Consider the following 26,096-nt stretch of genomic DNA (forward strand, 5'->3'; position numbering starts at 1 on the left):
GATCTTTCGTAGGCATATGGGTTAGTAACGAGTGTCAGATTTATATTGGATATCAGATCTTCATTGGGAACATGGGTTATTATGGAATATTGGATTCTTAGCAGATCATAGTTCCAGATCGTCCAGGATGTGGACGATGGACGGGATGGGACGAAGATCATCCCGTTCGATGTCCAGAATCAGTGTAGGGACACGGACGAGACGGTTTTTTTGTCCGAGTCCTCTGGACGGGACGGTTTTTTCGTCCAAGTGGACGAAACCCGTCCCGTCCATTCATCTCCGGACGAATTTCCGTCCCGGTTTTCGTCCAACCTCGCAGACGGGACGATTTTTCGTCCTGGAACGAAAAACCCGTCCCATCCGCGTCCCTGCACTGAATTTAAAAGGATATAAGATCCTTATTTGGAATACAGGTAATTAACGAGTATCGGATTCTTATCGGATATCGGATATCCGTTTGGAATACGGAATCCTACCGGTTATCGGATTCCTCGCGGGTATCGGGCGAACCGATTTCATGGCTCTATATATAGCGGGAGAGACGAGGAGAATCGAAGCGAGTAACAGAGAGAAGAAGGTCGATTGTGCTCTTCCCGGTCTCGGCCAGGTCGCTTCGATCGCTGCTCGGGAGCGCGGCGGAGAGAAGATGGCGCGAGGGCGGCGGGACGAGTACGAGGAAGAAGAGGAAGAGGAAGAAGAGGAGGAAGAAGAAGAAGAATTGGACGAGGAAGACGAAGAAGAGGAGGAGGACGAGGAAGAAGAGGCGCCCAGGAATCGCGGAAAGGGGGCCGGCAAGCGCAGGCGGTCTGATTTCATCGACGACGCCGCCGTGGAAGATGAAGACGAGGAGGAAGAGGAAGAAGAGGAGGAGGATTTTGGGAACCGCCGGAAGAAGCACCGCAAGGCGTCGGCTTCTCAGTTCCTCGATTACGAGGCCACGGTTGTGTCGGACGAGGAAGAGGAGGAGGAAGAGGAAGGGGAAGACGGTATGCATTCGTTCGCGCTTCGTTCCTCTTGTTTCGCGTCTTTTCGTTCTGCTTAGTTACTTGTTAAAATTTGTATCTTGAAGTTTGATTACGTCCGAATGGGTTATACCCGGTTTGTAATTTGTGCCCCCGGTTGATCGATCTTGGTGGGGAAGTTTCATGGTTGGGTTGGATCTTTTGTGGCGGTTCCCGGAAGTGGTTTTAGGTTTTTTGGGTGACCTAAAATCTGTGTGACTGATGATTCGTTCGTGTACTGAAATTTTGTGCTAATTTCGTGTAGCCCACTAGTATGGTTTGCTGATATGATTCAAATTTTCGAAAATTACCTGACAAGGCTACCTTGTATCACTTGTGATTATTAGGATGAATGAATCGCGAGTAGCATAGGAAGAAATGAACGATCTTTTATTTGGTCTCGAGGATCCTGTAGTAATCTATAACTCATTCCACGATCCTATTGGCCGTTTTCGTTTGTTGATGTGGATAAACAAATTATGTATGTTTGTCTGAGGAATCCAAGAGAATTTTCATCCGGTTGGTAGTTTGGACTGTCCAATGTTAAAGGAGAGGAATCCAAAGAAAGAAGAAAAGAGATAACTTTTTTTCAAAAAAGAAGAAGAAGAAGAAAAGAGATATCTGCACAGGCTCATGTTTTTATTGTTAAATAATGTGATATGCAGATTTTATCGTTGATGGTGGAGCTGAACTACGCGATGATGAAGAAAGGACAATGCACAGGAGACCACCGATTTTGATGCAGACGGAAGATCAACTTGATGTTGATGAGCTTAGACAGAAATTGCACGAGAGATATGCAAGATCCAGTCATATAGACTATGGTGAAGATGCTACTGACGTAGAACAGCAGGCTCTTTTGCCCTCGGTTAAAGATCCAAAATTGTGGATGGTCAAGTGCATGGTATGCATTATTATTCATCCTGCATCTATTTATCAGTTTCCGTGTTGTTTGACTGTATGTGTCTACCTTTTGTAGATGGGCCGAGAACGGGAGGCGGCGATTTGCCTCATGCAGAAATATCTTGATAAAGGAAATGAATTACATATTAGGTCTGCTATTGCTCTCGACCATCTCAAGAACTTTATATATGTTGAGGCAGATAAAGAAGCGCATGTAAAAGAGGTATGTGAAATGTAATGGTTATTCCTTCCATATTTATTTGTTTTTATAATATTTTATAAACACCTTAAATGATTTTCATATCCTAATTCACTGTTACTTTTTTTCGGCCTTTGTCACTTTGTAATAGTTGTTGTGTATGGCCAGGCATGCAAAGGATTACGGAACATCTTCTCCAATAAAGTACAACTAGTTCCGATTAAAGAAATGACAGATGTGCTTTCTGTAGAAAGCAAGAGTATTGATCTTACGAGAGATACTTGGGTTCGAATGAAGCTAGGTATTTATAAGGGCGACCTTGCAAAGGTTGTTTATTCTTGGACTTTTCTTCTCTAAACGCAGTTGTTAATTTACCTTCTCTTAGTTTACCTACTCTTATTCTTTGTTTATTTTTTAGATAGTAGATGTGGATAATGTCCGGCAGAGGGTGACGGTAAAACTGATTCCGAGGATTGATTTGCAGACTATTGCCAACAAACTGGTAATTATTCGGCCAATTACTTTTCTTATTTTTTAGTGATCTATTGAAATCTGTGTTTTTCATTTTAATTCTTTTTTACTGTTAAATCTACGCAAATATTCTCTCTATGATCTTCTCTGAATGCTCGGGCTGTATCTTCAATGGCAGGAGGGTAGGGATGTAGGCAAAAAGAGAACCTTTGTTCCTCCACCAAGGTTTTTTAACACTGACGAAGCCAGGTATCTTTTAACTTAATGTTTTATGCATAATTGACGTAACAGGGTTATAAAGATCTTTATTTTTATCCAAATTTTCAATTTTTAGGGAGCTGCATATCCGTGTTGAGAGAAGACGAGATAGCAACACGGGGGAATACTTTGAAATGGTGGACAACATGGCTTTCAAAGATGGATTTCTTTATAAGTCGGTGTCCATGAAATCAATCAGCACTCAAAACATTCAACCATCCTTTGATGAGCTCGAGAAATTTCAGAAGCCCGGTGACGATGCCGACGGCGATCTTGCCAGTCTAGCAACCTTGTTCTCGAACAGAAAGAAGGGTCATTTTATGAAAGGTGACGCTGTCATAGTAGTTCGTGGTGATCTGAAGAATCTGATGGGATGGGTTGAGAAAGTTGAAGAAGAGAATGTTCACATAAGGCCCAAGATGGCTGGTCTACCGGTATTTACTGCACGATTGACTTGTCAGGCTGCAAAAATCTCCAAATTTTATCATAACTATCTTACTTTTTCTCTATTTATCAGAAAACCTTGGCTTTTAACGAAAAAGAGCTCTGCAAGTACTTCAAAGCGGGGGATCATGTGAAGGTCGTATCTGGGGTCCAGGAAAGCACGACAGGCATGGTAGTGAAGGTTGAGAGCCATGTTTTGATACTTTTATCTGACACAACGAAAGAACACGTAAGTTTTAGTTGAATATGTTGAATTTCCTTTTACCGGAAGGTTGACTGAATTTCGTGCGTGTTTTGTGAATATTTATTTATCGCAGATCCGTGTCTTTGCGGATAATGTTGTCGAGAGCTCTGAGGTTACTTCAGGAGTTACCAAGATTGGAGACTATGAGTTACATGACCTTGTGTTGCTCGAGTAAGGACGTGAATTCTGTGTTATGCCATTATTTTGTTCCTTTCTCTTTTTAATAAGTCGACATTTTATATTATTTTGCAGCAACTTGTCCTTTGGTGTGATCATACGCGTGGAAAAAGAAGCGTTCCAGGTGCCCCAATTAATTAATCCTGTTAATGATATTGTCATTTTATCTCTTGTTTATTCACCCTGACCTTTCCCTTTATTTTCAGGTCTTGAAAGGAGTTCCCGATAAACCTGAGGTTGTTCTTGTAAAACTTAGGGAGATCAAGAGCAAGCTTGATAGACGAACAAATGCCCAGGATAGGTACCGTAATACTATTTCTTTGAAAGACATAGTCAGAGTTCTTGAGGGGCCCTTTAAGGTAACATTCCTTGTCTTTGTGCACGGCACTTCTCTTCTGAATATCCTGTGATTAATTTTGGTAACGCTGGAATATCTATATCAAGATATTCAATATCCGTAGAGAGAGAATAATATGAGGGTAGATAAATCGTGGGAGATTGAGAGAACTAAACTCACTCTTGAAACACTTGGTTTGTCCACTCCTTTGCTGGTAAGCAAACCCCAACAAAAATTACAAACAAATTCTGAAAAGTTATATAAGTACAAACTCCCCTTTAATTTCAATAGTTCGTAGTAACATTATTAGTATTATCACTATGTTTCAGGGAAAGCAAGGCCCAGTTGAACACATACACAGGGGTATCCTCTTTATTCATGATCGTCACCATCTTGAACACGCGGGCTTTATCTGTGCCAAGGCCCAGTCATGTGCAGTGGTTGGCGGTTCTCGGGGGAGTCGTGATAGAAGCGTATGTTTCTTGACTAAGTTGCTTTTCCTTTTATCTTGTTTTGCAAGATAGATAGCTGTCTTGGTTCTCTGGTATTTTTTTTTTTGAAAATTTGGTTCTCTGGTATCTAATGTTTGTAAGTAGCAGTTTTTACAGTCCAAAAAATAGAATTGTAATGACTTGGACAAAAAATCTATCATGAAAAAATTCCATTCATATAGATATATTCTGTTAATTTATGTATCATTAATTACGGGTCGATCACCGCTCTCGGGTGATCTTCCCTCCATTTTTCAAATAAAAAAGACGTATTCTGTTGCTTCTCTTCCCAAACATGACTAACCCAGAGAAAATAGTCTTATTTAATGTGTTTATTGAATTATTGCTATTCACTTATCCAGAATTTCAAAGTAGATGTTTCTTGATTTGGAGCAAACAAGTCATAAAACATTAAACAAATGATCTAATTTCGTCACCCAATTAATTTTTCTACCACTGACGTGGCTTGTTTAATCATAATAGGATTCCATGGATTCAAGGTTCGGTGGCTTGAGATCATCCGACTTCCTGCAATCGTCAATGAGGCTACCCAGAGGAAGACCTCCAATTGACTGTGCGTCTGTCTTTTGTTTATTTTTATTTGTGCTGAAATGTAGTGACCTCATACTATTTGTGTATGTTAATTATTTATTAATTATTTTCCGTCTCCCAAATATTTTTCAATAGAGGATAGTAGAGTATTTTGTGATACTCTGAATCCGAGTATGCTGAGTCTGAGTCTTAGTGATTTTTTTTATCCCTGAAAGATTTTAAATTTCAGAGAACTGTAAGAGGATCTTTGAATTGTTTTTTATGGTACTCTAAATTCGTCGGAAGTAAAATATTAATTATTTAACGCAGCTGGAGGAAGGGGTAGAGGCAGGGGACATGATGCTATGGTGGGGAGGTGTATCAAAATCCGTTTAGGCCCCTTTAAAGGCTATCGCGGTCGCGTGACCGAGGTCACGGGGGAGCTTGTCCGCGTTGAACTTGATTCACAGATGAAGATAGTTACAGGTAAAATGATTTATTTATTCCTCTAAAATAAATCACCACGTTAATACCTGTTGATCGATCATCAGTTAAGCGAGATCAAATTGCCGATACTTCAAGCATGGCCCCACCTCATAGGTAGCCACTAGCTCTTCAAATTTTTTTATTGAAACTAGTTCCTTGGAATTAAGCCTTTTATATTATGATATTTATTTTCTTTTATGACAGGGAAAATACTCGATATGGAATGGGAAGTGAGACGCCGATGCATCCATCCCGGACTCCTCTCCATCCTTACATGACTCCAGGGAGAGATCCTGGCGGTGCGTCTTTTAGTCACATTATTAATTCAAATATAACTGTGAATGATTTGAATATTTTAATAGATATTTACACACATTTTAATCTTTTTTCGAATTTTGGTTCAGCCACGCCTATTCACGATGGGATGAGGACACCCATGCGCGACCGTGCTTGGAACCCCTATGGACCAATGAGCCCTCCCAGGTTTGCCTTGTTATACCGTTTCTTCTTTTTTGGACTTCAGAATCCTGTCATATAATTTCGGGATGATTACAAAGTTCGTTTCGTAATCGAAACTATGTTACTCATTTTTCGTTTCTCAGTTGAAGAGTTGATTGAATTTATGTGTTACCTTTATTTTTAAACAAAAAGAAATTTACAGTATGACCCATTTAATTTTTTTTAAAAGAAATGCACATTTCTCTCTATTAAAGAGGATTCGTTGTTTTATTCCCAGGGATAATTGGGAAGATGGAAATCCCGCTACCTGGGGAACAAGCCCGCAGTATCAGGTATCTTTTATTTCAAAAAAGGGTATTTATTTCTATTATTTGTGTATAGATCTTCTCATTTTTTTGGATATCTCAGCCTGGAACTCCCCCAATACGTTCATTCGATGCGCCTACTCCTGGTTCGGGCTGGGCTAACACGCCAGGTGGCAGCTACAACGATGCTGGAACCCCCAGAGAAAGCAGTTCGGGATATGGTATGCACGATCATGTGTCTCTCTCTCTATCTCTTCCTATCTGTTCATATATATATCTCCTATCTCTGTCTTTCTCTCTCAATCTCGCCTCACTCATAACTCAGTATCTACCTCCATCTCTCTCTATCACTCTACCTAAACATTATTTCTATCTCTATAACTCTCTTTCTCTAGGCCTTTCTCTCTCTATTTCGCCCTATCTGTATCTCAATCTCTACCTCCATCTCTCTCCATCACTCTACCTATCTCTAACATTATCTCTGGCGCTATATCTCCCCCTAGCTGTGTCTCAATCTATACCTCCTGCCTGTCCATCTATTTCTTAAATTATCTCTATCTTTATATCTTTAAACCTCTCTATATCTCTCTATATTGATCTCTTTCTGTGTTTCATTATGTCTCTATAACTCTCTTTCTTTATGCCTTTCTCTCTCTATCTCCCTAGCTGTGTCTCAACCTCTACCTCCTTGCCTGTCCATCTATTTCTTAAATTATCTCAATCTTTATATCTTTAAACCTCTCTATCTCTCTCTATATCGATCTCTTTCTGTGTTTCAATATGTATGTTTATCTCTCTTCATAAAGTTATCAGCATCTGTACCTGGGTCCGTATCCGTAAATTTTATGATAATTTTGGAAATTTTTTACAATTTTTGTATGTTCATCAGGAAACGCTCCCAGCCCGTATCTCCCGTCAACGCCTGGCGGTCAGCCCATGACCCCGAGCTCTGGGTCCTATCTGCCTGGCACGCCAGGTGGCCAGCCCATGACACCTGGCAATGTGGGATTGGATATGATGTCCCCCTCCATTGGTCAGAAACCAACCCCACTCAAAATTTTACTAGATTTTGGAGGATATTTCTTAGAATAAAAGGATGACGTCACCAAGCTATAATTTCAGGTGAAGGGGAAGGAGGCTGGTACATGCCTGACGTGGTGGTCAACGTTCTCAGGTCTGGCGAGGATTCCCACGTCGGCGTTGTGAGAGAAGTTCTCGCAGTAAGTCAACCCTCATCACTCTAAACACAAATTATTAGTATTAGTCTTCCCAAAATTAGCAATTAGTTATGATATTCCTCTGTTATTTTTTCTGTAAATAATTCTTTTTTGAAAAATCTAAGCGCTGCGGAATCATTGTTCTTGGTTCTATGAAGCATCGATAGTATTTGCTATACTTCACTGTTTTTTTTTAATATTTCTTTATAATGTTCCCACTAATTCCAGTCTGTTGTGCTATTTTGTTGATCCTTCTCTTTTAAATTTTCTATAATGATGTTTCTATGAATCATCAGTGTAATCCTCCTAAAAATTAGTAATTCTTTTTCATTTTTCACTGTTCTTTTTTAATAGTTCCCAATCATTTCCCCGCAATTACCTCTCTGTTGCGCTCTCTTTGTTCAAGTTTTGAATATTCAATTAATAATCTATCACAGAATACCAATTGTTAGCTATCTTTTATTGTTCTTATTTTTGTAAGATATCAATCATAACGATTATCCAATCTTCAAAAAAATTATTTATTTATTCATGATCCTCCAAAACTTATCATTTATTTCCCATATTGTTCTATTCTGTCAACAGTCAGTCGTGAATCATAAATAATGATCTTCCCAAACACTATTAATCTTCTTAAACCCACCAAAAAAATTCAGAGATCAAAATTTTCTAATGGTTTTTATTGTTCAGGACGGATCGTGTAAGATCTCGCTTGGATCGACGACGATCACTGCGCATCCAAACGAGATGGAGATGGTGCAACCGAAGAAATCAGACAAGATCAAGATCATGAGCGGTGGTCTCCGAGGGAGCACCGGAAAGCTGATCGGAGTCGACGGCTCAGATGGCATCGTAAGGCTAGATGATACCCTTGATGTCAAGATCCTCGATATGGTCATTCTCGCCAAATTATCTGCCTAAAATTTTATTTTATTTGTTTTTTCTCTTTCTTCTTCTTATTTTTCCGTGGGAATGTTCTATTATCTCTCTACGCTTATTTGTACAAATGTAGAGTTCTCCCTCAACTGGAGAAATTGAGCGGAATATCAGATCTTCTCTCTCTGTTTGCTTCGATTTTCTTTTTTTTTTTAAACGAGATGCCCCGCTGTAATTTAGTTTAGATAAGATAAAGGTAGAGCTGGATCTGGAGCTAGAGACAAATAAGGTATATAAGTAGAGATAGAGATGCAGATGAAGATGTATATACATATATGAAGAGATAGAGATACATATAGATATGCAGACATAGATTGCTTTAGATGCAGATTTAGATATAGAAAGAGACCGGTTTAGAGAGAGGGATAAGGAAAGAAATTGGGATTATGATAGATATGGAGACAGAGAGATGGGTATACAGTGAAGGAAGAGAGATATATAGATTTAATGAAAGAGGGATTAACATAGACGTGTATATAGATTATGATTGATAGAGAGACAGAAAGATTGGTGTATAGTGAAAGGAAGAGAGATATATAGATATAATGAAAGAGGGATTAATAAAGAGACAGAGAGATTATGATTGATAGAGAGATATATATATGGAGAGAAAGGTATATAGTGATGCTGCGTCAGATAGCGAAAGAAAGAGAGATAGAGATAGATGTACAGAAAGAGGGTTTAATAATGGGATTATGATGATAGAGATACATGGAGAAATGGAGATAGAGAGAGTTACATGGGTAGATAGGAATATAATGATAGAATGAGAGAGATATATAGGTACACAGAAATAGGGTTAATTTAGTAATAGAGATTATGATCCATAGAGGGACAGAGATAAATGTAGAAAGAGATTGATATACAGATAGAGCGGGATGAATATATATATATATATATACACACACATAAAGAGGGATTAATATAGAGATAGAGAGAGATAATGAGATAGAGATAATAGTTATGATAGATATATGATAGAAACACATGGAGAGGTGGATATAAAGATAGAGAGGAATACACTGGGAGATATAGGTATACAGTGGAAGAAATATAACAACAGAGAGACTAATGTAAGGTAGAAATCGATTCTTATTGATAAATAGATAGATACCTAGAAAGATGTAAGTATCTTTTTTTGAAACCAGAACTTTCAATTAAACTCAGCTTGAATTAAAAATTTAAATTCTAAAATTCTAATACATATAAAAATAAAAACATTTACCATGATTCATTCATACGTCCCTATCATCCAACTGGATCTGACAGGTCCGCCCATTGGGCCCCACCATTTTTGTCCTACATCGCAAAATTGATAAAATTAAAGGTTTTTGAAGAAATTGGAATTTTTAATAGAAACATTGATTAAATAGAAAGTTAAAAGACATTATATTTTAACGTGACAAGGGACGTAGACAGGCCTCTCATTTGGCTCCCTTCGTCGGCATTTTGGGTAGTTTCTCTTCGAAGAAAGAAGGAAGAGCAGTGCGGAGAAGAAGAAGAAGAAGAAGCGCCGAAGATGTTGGAGTACAAAGATCTCCTCACTGGTGAAAAGATCCCCTCTTCTCTCTTTCTCTTTCTGTGTTTTTTCTTAGATTTCGACGCTGGATGATCGTTGATACCTCCCAGCTCGATCGAATCGCGAGAAAATGAGATGGGGTGGTTTTTTTTGATGAATTTTGTATTGGGTCTATGAAAGTCGACAAATTTAGGATGGGATCGGGGGTTTTTGAAGACTTCGGCCTTGTCCCGCGCAGAGAAGCGATTGGCAGGCTTGTTGTTAGTCCGGATCTGGATGAATTTTCGAATGATGCGTTTTTTTTGAAGAAATTTGACGATTGGTTCTTCTGATTGGGGTTGTGGTGAGGCGATTTTTAGATCCGTCCAATTGTGGGGTGGGGGGGAGGAAAATTTTGTTGTCGCCAGCGATTGAGGCGCAACGTTACATTCATGGACTGAGATATTGTAAAGGTTTTTTTATGTGTGCCACTCTTAATTCAAGGTTGAAATCCCAATCGTTTTGTGTTGCGGCAATTGGTGAATCAGATCGGATCCAGAAATACGGATTTTTTCTCTTGATTTCTTACCATTCTGAGCGCTTGCCTTTTATTCAAGGTGTACTACTTCTCATCGGGTTTTTTTTTTGTTTACTTACTGATCTTCTTCTGGGAATGTTGGTTTCATCGTTTTCTTCAGCGGTATTTACACGTTTTTCCTGTTTTCCTGACCCTGCTTCTTTGGAGGAAAAGTTGTATCCGAGTTCCCGAAGTTTGTATTTTTCTTGTGCGTCGATTTTGCCTATTCGATTACAAACTATGAACTTTTAATTTTTAATTTAACGATTTCGTATCTCAAAAGCTAACACTTTTTAATTCCTTACTCTCAAGGACGTTTTATGAGGATTTGTATTTCAAAACAGTAAGTCTCACATGGCTGATTTCTCTTGTGAGGATAAAAGAGCGTTACTTTTATTGGCATATTTACCAAACTGTCACAATTTATTAATCATCTTTAGGTTGCTTCTGTCCTGTACCAATCAAATTACTCTCAGTTTCTTGTGGAGGGTGATTAAGAAGTGCCATTTCCGGCGTTTTTAATTAATTTACTCTCATATTTTTCAAAATAAAGCATAAAGTTACACTAGTCATCTAACATGACTGTTATCCCTCGTGAGGATAAAAGACATGACTCGTATAAGCTTATTTTCTGGAACTACGATTTATCAATCTTTAGTTATCTACTAAACTGTCCCAATGTGTTAATCGTCATTATTCTGCTTCTGTCCTGTACCGACAAAATGTTGCATTTTTCTTGAGACTGATTACATAGTTCTATGGAAGCTGTTTTGGTTAATTACTTGCAAAGTTACGTAGTTAATCGAGTTACATTAGTCATCGTCTAATCAGACGTTACAATGTCCTTGTGGATTATGATCATTAACTTGGGTTCTTTATCTCTCTATACAGAGTACAGGACTATATCCGGTGTTGCCGGTCCTCTCGTTATCTTAGAAAAAGTGAAGGTATTATTTATTTTTCTACTTGATGTTGTCTATTTTTCGCTTATCCAGCCCTTGGTCGTGAAAATTTTGCTCGTTATATTTGACCTATTTCAGGGTCCAAAGTACCAGGAAATTGTTAACATACGCCTGGGAGATGGAACTACTCGCCGTGGCCAGGTCTTGGAGGTTGATGGAGAGAAGGCCGTTGTTCAGGTCCCGCTTTGTTCTTCTGGTTTCCATTCATTTCTTAAAATAAGATAAAATCTAGTTTCTTTGATACAAAATTAGGGATATATTTTGCGATTTCTTATTGAGGGTTGCCAGAATTTTTATTTGCTTATGTATCCTCAATCATGCGTTAAATTTCCTTTTGAAATTTATTTATATTTTGATCTTTGAGATGAAATCTCAGTACCCAAGTGTTCGACTGTCATTTTGCACTTCCCAGTAATAAGAGAAACTAATAATAACAACCTTTGAACGCGATTTTTTTTATAGAAGAATCTCATCACACTTTTACTGGTGGATGCATCTGTTTAGTGTGCGTACAGTTACGGGTTCACATTCTTTGATGTGTCAACTAGTTATGATGATCAGGGTCCGGTTTACGGGTGTAAATACGGAATATGGCACCACTATTTTTTTCTTATGTATCTGAGCGCAACAAAACAACCTTCTTTACTTACATTTTTCAATTCAAAACATCTGAGATGTATCGCTATTTTTTTTACATCCGTTAGATATTAATTCGACAGCCATACTTAAGATATGTTAGGTAGATTTTGGTTATATGTGTTCTACATTCCATACATATATATTTACTGTTCGAAGAAATAATCTATAGAATGCGATAAGATGAAACAGAATAATATAATATTCCAATTAGCAACAGTATAATTGACCAGCAAATATTTTCATACATCCACTACATAAATCCAGAAATAAAAAAGAGTAAGATTTAATCCAACCTTTTTTTTGGTCTTTTTTCATAGGTCTTTGAAGGAACGTCTGGCATCGACAACAAGTATACAACTGTGCAATTCACTGGGGAGGTTCGTCGCCGAAACTGCTCATAAATTTTTACATCGTATGCTAAAAGTATTTTTGAGTGAAGGGGGTCGATTTATCCTGCTCTATGACCAGGTCCAAGTTAAAACTTTCTTTCTGTGCTGTAGATATATGCTTACCTTCTGATGGTTATGGCCTTAATCTTTCCGTATCAACTGTCAAAAAGAGCAAAGGGCAGATTCAGTGCATGATGATATTTCGTTCTTCTCGAAATTTTTATTCTGGTTATTAGATTTTCCTGACAACTGCTCTATATTGATCCTCTCGAAGTTCTTTATTTGAATTTAACGTGCTACGTTTTTTTATTACTAGTCTTTTGCGTTTCTTCATACATTAAAATCCACTTGCAGGTGCTGAAAACTCCAGTTTCTATCGACATGCTGGGAAGAATATTTAATGGATCTGGGAAACCAATTGATAATGGTCCTCCCATCTTGCCGGAGGCATACCTGGACATATCTGGTGAGATGTTGGTGCAAAATATGATGATGCATCATGCTACATAGACATTGCTTATGTATGGATGCGTGAATAGAAACAATGTTTCCCGTTCTTTGTGACGATGAGGAGATGATCACGAGTTGTCATCATCCCCGTCATTCATTTTATCAGGATGACAGTGGTGATGATGAAATGGGCCTTTGTATGTGGTTATATAGGATAGCGACGGGACAGTGATGAGTTGTCATCATCCCCATCATTTGTTGTCGTGAGGACGATGGTGACAAAATCATCCTTTGTATACAATGACAATGACAACTCGTCATTATCCTCTTGTCATTCTCTACATTATTTTCTCTTCCTCATGAAGGGGATGGCGAATTTTCAGCATCCTGGTAATTTGTCCTTGTGAAGAATGACTTGATACTCTTATCAATGACTTGATACTGAAATTGTGGATGACGAGGTTGATTTAGTCTTCTTCGGCAAACAATAAATATAGGCACCTGCTTCATAGTCTACTTTTGCTTTGCTCGTTTATTTCTAAAGTTAAGTTCTGTCACAGGCAGTTCAATCAATCCTAGCGAGAGAACCTATCCTGAAGAGATGATTCAGACAGGAATATCGACTATAGATGTCATGAACTCTATTGCTCGTGGGCAGAAGATTCCTTTATTTTCAGCGGCTGGTCTTCCACATAACGAGATAGCTGCCCAGATTTGTCGTCAGGCTGGTCTTGTCAAGCGTTTGGAGAAATCAGAAAATCTATTAGAGGTATGTCAGCTTTTTGAAATGAATTTTTTGTAAATAGATAAACAGATTTAAAACCAGCGTGTATTCAAACATTTTTCTTCTTATTTTGAAGATCCGATCGTAATGAATATGAAGACTAGAACTATCATCCGTAAGCTGCACTTTTTTCCTTTTATTCCGATTAGAATGGTGATCTTCGTCAGAATTTTCTTTCTCGATCCTATTTTCGGGATAAGGTATACTCTGACTGCAGCTTCAAAAAATACTCTTTTGAATTTGAAGTTGTCTGAACTGGGAATTTTTGAGAGCTGGCATTTTTTGCCTTGAAATTGAAAATTCCGAAATTTCTCTTCATTTTACAAAAAAAAGAAATTGGCTACATGGTGATAAACTTTTGATCCTAGAAATGTGATGGACGCGGTGTAGAAATATAACAGCCTTTGTTTTCTTTCAAAAGTAATCGTCAAAATTTTGTGTCTTGGTTTATGTCGCCTTCCATATCATCTGATCAGTATTTCTCTTGATATTAGTTTCTTCATGGATATGGTCTCTCCTTTTCTATTGAAAAGAGCTTTCGTGGAGAAAATTTGAATTTATTTTGTGGATCTAAACTAAACCTGGTCCAGGACGGAGAAGAGGACAATTTCGCCATTGTTTTTGCTGCCATGGGAGTCAACATGGAGACGGCACAGTTCTTTAAGCGTGATTTTGAGGAGAATGGATCGATGGAGAGAGTGACATTGTTTTTAAATCTGGTGAGCTCAAAATCTGTAGACAGCTCCCCGTAGGAATTCATTTCGGGGTTTGATTATGACTGATTTCTTTATTTTACAAGCTTATCTAATTAGTTATAACTTGAAGTTTACTTCTCTTTTTTCAGGCAAATGACCCTACGATTGAGCGAATCATTACACCAAGAATTGCTCTAACAACCGCTGAATATTTAGCATACGAATGCGGAAAGCATGTTCTTGTCATTCTCACAGATATGAGTTCATATGCTGATGCTCTCCGTGAGGTGAGGGCACTTGGTTTCAATGATTTTTGTATAGGTGCCTAAACTAATTGTAATGCATGTAAATGTCAGAACTTAGCAATTGTTCATTTAAAATTTACTGAACTTTGCAAAGTTATTCTGTACTTCATTGAAATTAAAGCTAATCTTTAAAAAAAAAAAGAAATTAAGGCTAAAAGACTCCTAACCACCTGGATGACGTCCTTTATGCTTCAGATAAAGGAATAATTTGGAAATTCCTCCAAAGGGTCTTAGAAAAAATCTTCTCTATTTCTAAAAAGAAAAATAAATAATCTTCAATATACTTAAGTAAAGTGTAATCGAACTCTTTTTTTTGTTACTATTCCTAATGCTATAGTATCATGGAAAACTATCAAAAGTCTTAGGGTTGACAGATAATGACAAATGGTTACACATTGCCTTCTGGTTTCCAAGAGCCAGCGTAGTCATTCTTATTGTCGTGATCATCTATAGGTTTGCAAGCAGATAAATAGTGTTTAATCTCATCGTTGTCATCATCATCCATTTTTAAGAGCCGCAACTATTGTCATCAGCTTCATCATCATTATCGTCATTTGTTCAAACCCACAAAAGTATGACATTGATGACAACACGACTTTGAGATGACGATGACAACGAGGAATTTGTCATTATCTGTCAACCCTAAATCGTAACTTCGATATATAAAAAAAAAATCGTAACTTTGATTTATGATTCAATTTGTAGATCGTATCACTCTTCCAATGACATTCCGTGATCCAGTGACGGCTGACAATGACGACGATGGTTCTTGGAAACCAGTAATCGTCATCATCAAGGACGCTGAAACCCTAGTTGTGTTGCATGCTTTTTTTAGTTGGAAATTGTTGGGATGTGACCTCTTTTCTTTTCACTCAGGTGTCTGCAGCTCGTGAGGAAGTGCCCGGAAGGCGTGGTTATCCAGGTTATATGTACACCGATTTAGCAACAATTTATGAACGTGCTGGGCGCATTGAAGGGAGAAAGGGCTCTATCACTCAGATTCCCATCCTGACCATGCCTAATGACGGTAATCTGCTCCAATATATTTTGTGGTTTAATCATATTTTACTGCAGTTTTATGGTTTTTTTTCCCACGATTGAGAGTCCTGTTACACCTGTAGAAAAAGAGGGAAACATAGATGAGAGTGCAGAAAGATAATCTTGTTGCGGTATCGCTTCTTGATTATCCTGGTCCCAGTATTTGAATATCAGATTAGCTCGAGATTCCTCTGCCCCCCAGAAACTTCTTGAAAACAATCTGAACGATTGGGTTTTCTGGTACTCTTGCATAATTTCGTGCTCTGACTCCATTACTCATCATTTTTCTCTCTGTATGACATTCTTAAATTGATGGCTTTGAAAGAAAATTTACGAGTCTTATTTCCTTATTTGTGATTGTCTAGATATCACGCACCCCACACCAGATCTCACTGGGTACATCACTGAGGGCCAGATATACATTGACAGGCAGCTGCACAATCGGCAGGTAATGATGGTTCAGGATCAATCTACCTATATCTAGAAAATTCCCCTGATTAGGTTTTGAAATTATCTGAGCTTTCACGAATTTGTTTTCCTGAAATGAGGTCCCAGTGCCGATTTTGAAACAAATTTTATTCCGTGAAACTATGGAACAGCGCGACCATTTCTTTAAAGGGATATGATTTCTGGCGTACTATATGGACCAATATTTGTGTAACTAATCTCTATTTCGTCCGGCAATTAGAGGAATATCTACTTGGGTCTTTATTTTTCAATATTAAAAAAATAACCTACTCCAATAGGATGAGAGCAGAAGGGGACGATAGATAGGAAAGAGAAAGAGATTGGAGAGGATACAACTTCAAATCCTTCCATTAAATAAGGTCCAGATTTTTATCATGAGATAAGATCAGTACTTGTGAACTAGAAAGAGGATCTTGGCATTTCTTGGAGATGGAACACTATGCTTAATAGCATGATGCATGTTGGGAAATAGGTGGTGTGGCCTATTAGGCCCACTAGACCTTAGCCCACTAAGGGTTCCCTCTCTTAATCCCACATAGATAAATCTCTAATACTCTCTCTCTCAGCCCTATATAAGGGCATGTATCCCTTCCTTTCGAAGTAACTAAGTTCTATCCATATTATCTTCTTCAACATGGTATCAGAGCCTAGGTCGATGACCTAGGGCTCCTCTTCCACATCGACGTCCAGGGTGGCGGAGGTTTCCCCTCTGCTGCCCTGCATCTCCGGCGACCTCTCCAACCGCAGCCATCTCCTGTATCTCGTCGGCATTTTCTCTCTCCGCCGACCTCTCCAACCTCCGCCCTGCATCCTGGCGACGATCTCTCTCCAACCGGCGATCTCTCTCCTAACTGCGATCTCCTGCACGCCGCCATCCTTGCACATCTTCGGCGATCTCCTTTGCAGTTCGGCATCCCTATATCTTCTCTGGCTATTCCTCCGGCGATATCTCCTTCTCCGGCGATCTCAATCCGGCCATCTCCGCGCATCTGGCCATCTCCACCCGTCGCCGACTCGCCGGTCATCTCTGCGCATTGCCTATCTTCTCCGTCCGTCGTAGTCCATCTCTGCCCATATCGGCCATCTCCGCCCATCGCCAGTCATCTGCATCTCATCCTCCAGCAGCCCTCCGGCTGCCCTCCGCCCGTCCAGCAGCCCTCCGGCTGCCCTCCACCCGTCCAGCCGACCTCCGGCGGCCCTCCAGCCCTCCAACGGCCCTCTGGCCGTCCATCCTGCCGGCCGCCCTGCTGGCCGCCCTGCTGGCCGCTCGTGCCAGCCGCCCTGCCGGCCACACCGTCTGCCATGCCGGCTGCCCTGCTGGCCGCCCTTGCTGGCCGCACCATCCGACGACGACTGTCGCCTCCACACCTCTGCCGCCCTTGGCGACATCTGGCAGGTCCTTTACGCCTCCGCTGGCACCTCTGCCTCCACTGCCCTTGACGGCCTCCATCGCCCTTGGCGACTTCCGGCGGCCCTCCGCGAATCTTCTCAGGCGATCTCCTGCGTGCAATCTGCATCCCTCGGGCGATCTCTAGCCCACGGCGCTCCCAGGTTAGGACTCCTCCTTCCCCTCGTCGCCGCATCTCCTCTCCACCCTAGTCTCGATGCTGGCTTCCTCATCGGGGTTTGCCTTCGCGTCCTCATCCGTCCCTTCTACCTTCTCTTCGTCCTCATTCTCGGCGTCCTCCTTCTCCTCGCAGTCCTTGTCCCTCTTCTTGGCGTCCTCTGACCAGCCTCCGTCGCCGTCTACGTACTCTTTCAGCTAGTCGATCTTCTCCGGCGGTCTCCGACCTTTCCGGCCGTCTCCGGCTGTTGGGCCTTCTCCAGCCTTCTCCGGTTGTCTCCAGCCTTCTCCGGCCTTCTCCGGTTGTCTCCAGCCTTCTCCGGCCTTCTCTGGCCTTCTCTGACCTTCTCTGGCCTTCTCCGGCCTTCGGCCCTTCTCCAGCCGTCAGGCCTTCTCCGGCCTTCTCCAGCCTTCTCCGGCCGTCACCGGCAGTCACCGGCCGTCGGGTCATCTCCGGCCGTCACTGGCCATCTCCGGCCGCCTTCTGCCGCCCTATCTTGGACGGCCCTCGTCGGCCATCCTCAGCTCTACCTCGGCAGCCTCCGGCGGCCTCATCGCCTCGGTTTCCACCAGATGCCTCGGTTGCCTCAGCTGCCTCAGTCACCTCCGGCCACCACCGACTGCCTCGGCTGCCTCAGCAGCCTCCGGCGGCCTCGTCGCCTCGGTTTCCACCGGATGCCTCGGTTGCCTCAGCTGCCTCGGTTTTCCTCGGGCTCCATCCACCGCCCTCCGCCGCCTCCCTCCGGCTCCAGCGCCTACGTGTGCCTCCATCGCCTCTGGTTGCCTCGGTCGCCCTCAGGCTCCCTCCACTGCCCTCCGCCACCTTCGGCCAGCTTCGGCGCCTACCGCTGCCTCGGTCGCCTCGATCGCCTCCGGCTGCCTCGGTTGCCTTTGGCTGCCTCAGCTGCCTCGGTCGCCTCCTTTCGCCTCGGCTGCCTCGGTCGCCCTTGGGCTCCCTCCACTGCCTCCGGCCGGCTGCGGCGCCTACGGTCTCCTCAGCTGCCTTGGTTTCCCTCGGGCTTCCTCCGCTGCCTTCGGCCACCTCCAGAGCCTACAGCTGCCTCAGTCGCCTCCAGCCTCGGCTGCCTCGGCCATCTTCTCTTTTTCAACCGTCTTCAGCCTCCAGCCGTCCTCCGCCATCTTTCCAGCCATCCTGCTCCACGCTCTACACCGCCTACTACTACATCACAATCTGGGCGTGGATGCTGAGCATCCACGCTCCAGCTTGCGGGGGAGTGTTGGGAAATAGGTGGTGTGGCCTATTAGGCCCACTAGACCTTAGCCCACTAAGGGTTCCCTCTCTTAATCCCACATAGATAAATCTCTAATACTCTCTCTCTCTCAGCCCTATATAAGGGCATGTATCCCTTCCTTTCTAAGTAACTAAGTTCTATCCATATTATCTTCTTCAACAATGCACTAATTGAAGTTGTGATTCTTCCACAGATTTATCCACCGATCAACGTCCTTCCCTCTCTGTCCCGGTTAATGAAGGTTGGTCATTGTCTGCTTTATCTCCTTGCTGAATTTTTAATGTGTTCTTCGTTTAACTGAGTTGCTGGGTTGGTTTCATCTGCTCTCAATCTCAGAGTGCTATCGGTGAGGGGATGACTAGGCGTGACCACGCTGACGTTTCCAACCAGGTACGGGAACTCTAATTACCCCTATCTCGCCTTTTCTCGGTCTCTTGTTCTCTCTCTTTCTCTCTCTCTCTCTTGCCCTCTCTTTTCTTCTCTTTCTCTCTCTATCTTTCACCCTTTTTTCTCTCTCTCCTTGTCTTACCCTTTTTCTTTCTTTCTTTCTTTTCCTCTTTTTTTTTTCTCTCTCTATTTTCCCATCTGTATCACTTTCTAGATGGTGCATGTTGATAAGTTTCTGAAAAACGCAATTGGCACAAAATGCTTTGACTGTTCCCAGCTTTATGCGAACTATGCTATTGGAAAAGACGTCCAGGCAATGAAGGCTGTTGTTGGAGAGGAGGCGCTTTCCTCTGAGGATCTGGTATATGATCTCTCTCTCTCTCTCTCCAGTTAGTCAATATTACGGAACCTGTGAATTTGCTCGTCATAAAAAGCCTCATAAGCCTTTACATATTTATTTGATTTTCTTAAGTGAAACCATAGAGTTGAAATTTTGTGGGTATTCTAGAATATGAGACCACTTTCAAAACCAGAACATCATGATGATGATGATGATGCTGATTTCTTGAGTAAAACAGCTGAGTTGAGCTTTAAAGGATACTTGTCTTCCGGAAGACTAGACTTCTCTACTTCTTTCAAAAACATAACATGATGATGGTGAATGCTGTTGAATGATGATGATGACGATTCAGTTTAATTGTTGAGTTGAACCTTATGGATTCTCGGGTTCTGCAAGACAAAACCTCTCTATTTCAAAATCAGAACATGACGATGAACCATTGGCTTGAACTTCTATAGATATGTGTGCTAATAAAACTGGAACTCAATAGTTTTCAAAACCAGAACCTGATGATGGGGAATAATATTGAATTATAATGATGATGATTAAGTAAAACTGTTGAGTTGAACTTTATGGATAATTGCGTTCTAGAAAATTAACCTCTCTTTATATCAAAAGTAGAACATGAAAATGATGATGACGAACACCTGAGTTTTGGATACACACGTTCTAGAAAACTAGAACTTACTCTTTCTCAAAACCACGACGTGACGATTAAATTTGAGTAGAACTGTTGAGTTGAAATTTTTGGATACTTGTGTTATAGAATGCGTTAAAAGCTAGATCATCATGATAATGATGAAAATGGTGGTTATGATGATGATAATGATGATGATGATTGGTGTGCAGCTGTACCTGGAGTTTCTGGACAAGTTTGAGAGGAAGTTTGTGAGCCAAGGAGCCTACGATACTCGCAACATATTCCAGTCTCTGGATCTGGCCTGGACCCTGCTCCGTATCTTCCCTCGCGAGCTCCTTCACCGTATACCCGCCAAGACCCTCGACCGCTTCTACTCCCGCGACGCGGCTGTCGTCTAGATCATTCCTTCTCTCTCCTCTCTTGCTGTCCCCAATAATCTCACTTCTCTATTTCCTTGCTTGCTTGTTCCTTTCTCTCTCTAGAGTATGAGCTTGATGGAAGCGAGGGAGACCCAGGTCCAGCCTCGCTCTCTTGGAATAACATGCCTGGCGCAGACCGCCTCCACTGGCTTTGTTGTCAACATATCATCGTTATCTATGGATCTCAAGAACGATGAAGAAAGATAGAAAACATCTTCTTTATTCTTTGTCATTGCTTTTTCTTGGTGATTTCTCTTTGTTATGTTTTTATGAACATTGGTTGTAGTAAAGGTTTATGTTTGTTTCCAGTGTGCTCTTGTTACATTTTGCTGGCTGTCTGTCTCTGGTCACAAAGGTCTCTCCTTCTCTCTCCCTCATTCTCTATGGGCAGAGGGGGTTCTATCTCTGTAACTCTATCCCCTTGGTCTTTCTTAATCATCTCTTCTGACTGTGCTTCCCTCTTGACTGAGCTTCTTTCTTAATCTTCATTCTATACCTCGACTTAGGTTCTCTCTCTCTCTCCCCTGATTTTTGACCATTTCTCATGGGTGAGCATCTCCCTTATCTTAGTTAATCATCTATTCTGACTTAACTTCTCCCCCTAATTTTTTTGTCTGGGCTTCTCTCTCTATCATTATCTACTTCTCTATCTCTACGGTCTCAATTTTCCTCAATTTCTAGCTGTCTCGCTGTCCCCTTGACTTTCTTAGTCATTACTTATGTCTGAGTCTCTCAATCTCTCTTTTGGCTGAGCTTCTTTACCAATTTCACTGCTAATGCTTAATCAATTATTCCAACTGAGCTTCTTCCTCTCTCTCTCTCTCTCTCTCTCTCTCCCCCCTGATCCTTAACCATGGCTTTTGGCTGAACTTCTATACTGTCCCAATCTTTTCGTTACTAATTCTGACCAAACTTCTCTCTCCAGATCCTCAAGCATCTCTGCTGGCTGAACTTCTCTATCACTCTTGTTGATGCATCTCTATTCTCCCTTTTTCGTAATCATTTCTTGTGACTGATATTTTTTCCCTCTCTTTCTCTACATATATATACATGTATATCACACCCTTCCCCTTATCTCTCTTCTCATTCTGAACCATCTCGCTTCAAGAAGCTTTTGCCCCCATAATCTTATTTAAACATCTCCTGTGACTTATCTGCTCTTCCCTTGTTATTAACCGTCAGTTTAATCTTTTTTTTTTGGAATGAACCGTCAGTTTTATCTTAGGCTTCTCTATCCGCCCCACTTTTTCCTTCATCATCACTTTTTACTTAAGTTTCTCTCTCACATAATTGTTAATAATATCTCATGTCTAATATCTTCCCTCTCCCTTATTTCTTAATCATATCTCTTGAAACAACCGTCTTCTCTCTTTCCCATCAGTGCTTGAGGGGAATCCTCGAAATTCTAGAGGAGACAAAACGCAACTGAAAGCTACAATGAACATAGCAAGTCTCTAAAATACAAAGACTGAAGAACCCATTACATGTCCTGAGAACCCATATGTACATCCACCTGCCTACCAACTTACACACACTCTAAATTTATTTTCTCTTAGAAAAAAGCAAAGAAAAATCCAAGTGATCAGGACCCAACTAACCTCTAAATTGTACACATATTTACATGACCTAAGCAGCCCAGTCCTCCTGAAGAAATTGCGCATGGGAGGTCTTGGTTAACATGCCTACTAAAACTGGCAAGATGTTCCAAGCCGGTGCTTAAGTGGAGTTGACTTGCGGTTGAGGAATGCCCCTGGAAGAAGCTCTTGAAATCTCATTAGAAAGACCCTCCATTCCTCATCAACCATATCTCCCAACTTCACAAAGCTGGCACTCACTAGCCTCTGCTCGTCGGCGGTGGGGTGGGCTCCTTGCTCGCTGTTGCCGCTGCCACCACGGACAGTGCCTCCAACTGGGTTGTAACACGGGATCTTCCTCTCGGCTAGGCTGACACCTTTCAATGAAACACACAACCTCCGGACTGGTGGAGGCTTGTCAACCTCTTGAATCTTCATTACCCTTAAGACTTCATCGTCAAGTCCACCATTACTTATCCCATCATAATCCTCATCATTATCATCATCATCATGACCATCTTCTTCCTCCAAGGTTTCCTCCAGCTTAGAGAGTGGACTTCGATAGTTGTTAAAGCAGAAACCAAGTCTTGGTGCCGGATATGATGACAGGGTAGGTAAGTTTATGAGCTCATTATCCTCGGGGTCGACATCAAACTGAAACTGGTCTCCCTCAGGGGCCCCAGTTCGGGGAGAAGGAAGGAGATCGACGCATTCGCCTACCAATCTCTTTACCTCGACGCAGACAATCTCGAGCTCACTCGGTCCGTCTTCTCTTCCCCTGCTCATCATCTCCCCAATCTCGGACAGACAGAGACCAAAAGCTGCTGCCTCCTTGAGGAAGATAGTGCAAAGGGTAAGGACTCGGAGGCACGACTGATGGATCATGGGCAGCTCAGATTGGAGCAATTCGGCATCCTTCTCGGGATCCAGCTTGGAAATGTAGTCCAGCTCTTCGTCAGAGAAGGGGATTGAAGCCTGAGGCCAGTGGATCCATTCAAAGTAAGGGTCTTCCAAGTTTTCTGGCAAACAAAGGCCATGGTCAATGGGGATCAGCTCCATGGCACAGCTGCCAAACCTACTGACACCGCCATCGTTTACCCTCCTAACAAGGAGATTACCGCCATGGCGATCGGTGTTCAGAATCCTGATATCGAGGATTCCGATACGATGAACAGCTGCCACAGGGAAACCTGAGGTCCCATAATCACTGGCGTCAAAATCATGGGGGATAAATTTCTGAAACGAGGCGATTTTACAGATCGCTGTTGGATTCTTCTCCTTGGTTTTGTTGCAGCCATCACCGTCGTTGATGTTGAAGATTGAGTGGGTTATCTTGACGAGTGTCGTTGGGGGGACTTGGGCAAAGTGGCCATGGTCCAGGATGTATGCAGCCACTTCCCTGAAGCCAGTCTCGCCAACACGAACCCATCGCTTCAGGCCCGGCTGGCCCATTGTCTTTCCCACCATGCCCTTCGGGTTGTTCGGTGCAAGAGGCTCTTCATCTGCAGGCTTGACCAAAGCAATATTCTCTCCTCTGGTGTTCCTAAAATAGTAAGCTCCGCCAAGCCCATGGAGCACCTTGACTGGTTCCACACCATTTCTTATAGCCCTGGCAACGTCACCCACAAGATGCTTCACATGAGGTTGGCTTTTCATGCTGCCGAGGATCTCTATGGACCTGCTCTGATCCCTACATTGAAGACCCTTTCCTGTTGAGTAAAAAAAATTCTGCCCACTTGCGTAAAGATCCTGGGCCAACTTTATTTTTCTTTTAACAGTGTGGGCATTATCTCCTTGATCAAACCCAGAATGCAGGGAGTATCCCGCATTAGCATGTGCAAAAAGATGTCGTCTTCCTCCGGACTTGCCCTCGCCTCTGCTGCCATGGTACTCGGCGCTCACAGAGCAATCATGAACTGCAACAGCCATTTGTGTCTGAACAGGACTTTCCAACGTAGGAGACATTGGCAATCTCTTCCTCCTCTTTCACTTTGTTCTCCAGTCTGAGGCGGACCCCGGCACAGAAATGACTATGGAAGGCAGACAAATGTACTGGTATTACAAGCATTGATCATGTAAAGATTGGATCACTGTAGAAGAGGCATGAGACTTGAAGCCATATTGTAGGACATCTAAGGAAGCCATTGACAACAGGAAAGTCATTGAATGGATGTCAGAATGAGTAGATCATCTATGCAGACTAGAAAACATTTCAGTACATTCATAGTTAAGTTGTAGAATTATCAACTAAAAGTTAAAATCCAGAAAAAAGACACCATCCGCTGACTATTTCAATAAATGTCGAACAAAAAATCTCCAGAAATAGCAACTATACGCCATCAAAACAAAAAGAGAGGTGATACAGTCCTCTCGAAATACAAAAACTATAGCTTCGAAGAAAAAATAAAGCACATTTCACGAAGCATTGGAAAGAAGATAAAAATAAAGAAGCTGGCGGGGGTTAGAAAAAAAATCCCGCTCCCTTTCGACCAGAAAAAGATGGAACACAGAAATAGAAATGTCCAGAAAATGAGGAATATTTGCGCGGCTAGAGCGCAACACAATGTATAAAAAGTAGCAAAAGTTGATTAACTAAACACCATGACAAACTCGATTAAACTAGATGATTAAATGACAAATCCTTCCCCCAGTGAAACTGAAAGAGGGCACCAAAGAACTAGAAACATTCAAAGCATACGGATATTCCAGATGTAAAGCTACAGTCACAATCGCCGAATCTTCCACCTCCGAACAAATCATTCGACAACGAATAAAACCCAAGACGAAGATCTCAAAAAGGGTCAGAAAAACGTCAGCTCAGCAAAAATGATGAAACTTTGGACCACAACGAAGATCCAGCGAAGGTTCTTAGCTCATATATGAACAGAAACATTATCTAGATCGGCCAATATCTACTCACCAAGAGGTTTCCGGGGGGTCGCAGTAGTGGGTCGAGCTCCAATCAGGCAAAAGCCTTCGATATCGAGTATCGACCACACACAGAGCTTCCCCAGATCTTCAACTAGCGCAATAAACCCTTTTTTTCATTCTCCCCGAATCTATGGGTAATCTAACAAATAAACCCCTGCTAAATTAATTTCTTTACTTTCGAGCTTGAAGTACTTTTAATTCGTTGACTTGAATGAGTGATAAAACAAGGGCTGGAATCAAACATAGATTCTTTAGATTCTTCAGAAAAAGAGGTTAAAAATTAAATAAAAATTTTAAGGGGGTCCTTTCCATTGGAAGTTTCCGGAAGAAATAGACCTCTGCTGCTATGAGATTTGACAAAAACTGTTTATTTTTAAATGCCCATTATATAAACTTTGAAAAGCTTAAATAATCATATCTATGTAATTTTTTTTCTGCTGAAAACTACGTAGCAGAAATGTGTGACTTTATAGTTTAGCTAAAAGGGTCTTACTAAAGCAAATGTTCACACTATTATATAATATGGGAAGATACATCGTTCCCCACTGTCTTTATAATCTTTAAAAATGGTCAATAGTAATCGTTTAAAAATAGGCAGACAAACTGCGTGGTTATATTTTAAAAATCAGAAATGACTTTATATCCTATTGGCATCAAACACAAAAATATATCAAATTTAGGATGTGTTTATTGAAAAGCTGTTTCAAGACCACAAGTTTGCTTT

At 41.5% G+C, this 26,096-nt stretch overlaps 3 protein-coding genes and 1 pseudogene across 4 annotated transcripts; 3 read left to right on the top strand and 1 right to left on the bottom strand.

Moving 5' to 3' along the window:
• Positions 1-500: 500 nt before the first annotated feature.
• GTA2 (global transcription factor group A2) lies at positions 501-8,597 on the top strand. The gene is made up of 22 exons (XM_078575597.1): positions 501-986; positions 1,667-1,905; positions 1,981-2,127; positions 2,272-2,430; positions 2,522-2,605; positions 2,753-2,823; positions 2,909-3,266; positions 3,350-3,505; positions 3,594-3,691; positions 3,773-3,821; positions 3,904-4,056; positions 4,364-4,507; positions 5,009-5,099; positions 5,387-5,542; positions 5,608-5,656; positions 5,747-5,841; positions 5,947-6,025; positions 6,279-6,333; positions 6,410-6,527; positions 7,196-7,339; positions 7,429-7,526; positions 8,214-8,597. The coding sequence occupies exons 1-22, from the start codon at positions 518-520 to the stop codon at positions 8,442-8,444; spliced, it is 3,243 nt and encodes a 1,080-aa protein (XP_078431723.1). The 5' UTR covers positions 501-517; the 3' UTR covers positions 8,445-8,597.
• Positions 8,598-9,853: 1,256 nt separating this feature from the next.
• LOC144703433 (V-type proton ATPase subunit B 2) lies at positions 9,854-21,175 on the top strand. The gene is made up of 14 exons (XM_078575602.1): positions 9,854-10,006; positions 11,426-11,481; positions 11,575-11,673; positions 12,453-12,512; positions 12,879-12,990; positions 13,535-13,743; positions 14,349-14,477; positions 14,603-14,740; positions 15,635-15,785; positions 16,162-16,244; positions 19,275-19,322; positions 19,418-19,471; positions 19,746-19,829; positions 20,658-21,175. The coding sequence occupies exons 1-14, from the start codon at positions 9,979-9,981 to the stop codon at positions 20,844-20,846; spliced, it is 1,440 nt and encodes a 479-aa protein (XP_078431728.1). The 5' UTR covers positions 9,854-9,978; the 3' UTR covers positions 20,847-21,175.
• On the top strand, positions 16,845-19,268 carry LOC144713038 (uncharacterized). The gene is made up of 4 exons (XM_078587550.1): positions 16,845-16,864; positions 16,955-17,174; positions 17,325-17,815; positions 17,965-19,268. The coding sequence occupies exons 1-4, from the start codon at positions 16,845-16,847 to the stop codon at positions 19,142-19,144; spliced, it is 1,911 nt and encodes a 636-aa protein (XP_078443676.1). The 3' UTR covers positions 19,145-19,268.
• A 1,114-nt stretch (positions 21,176-22,289) lies between the features above and the next one.
• LOC144703442 (phosphatidylinositol 4-kinase gamma 7 pseudogene) lies at positions 22,290-25,487 on the bottom strand (annotated as a pseudogene). The gene is made up of 2 exons (XR_013581529.1): positions 25,362-25,487; positions 22,290-24,573 (listed from the first exon to the last, which is right to left on the bottom strand). The product of XR_013581529.1 is annotated as a phosphatidylinositol 4-kinase gamma 7 pseudogene (transcript).
• Between the last annotated feature and the right edge of the window lie 609 nt (positions 25,488-26,096).

This window comes from Wolffia australiana, chromosome 1, assembly GCF_029677425.1.
Source record: "Wolffia australiana isolate 7733 chromosome 1, ASM2967742v1".
In the NCBI taxonomy this organism is placed as follows: Eukaryota; Viridiplantae; Streptophyta; class Magnoliopsida; order Alismatales; family Araceae; genus Wolffia; species Wolffia australiana.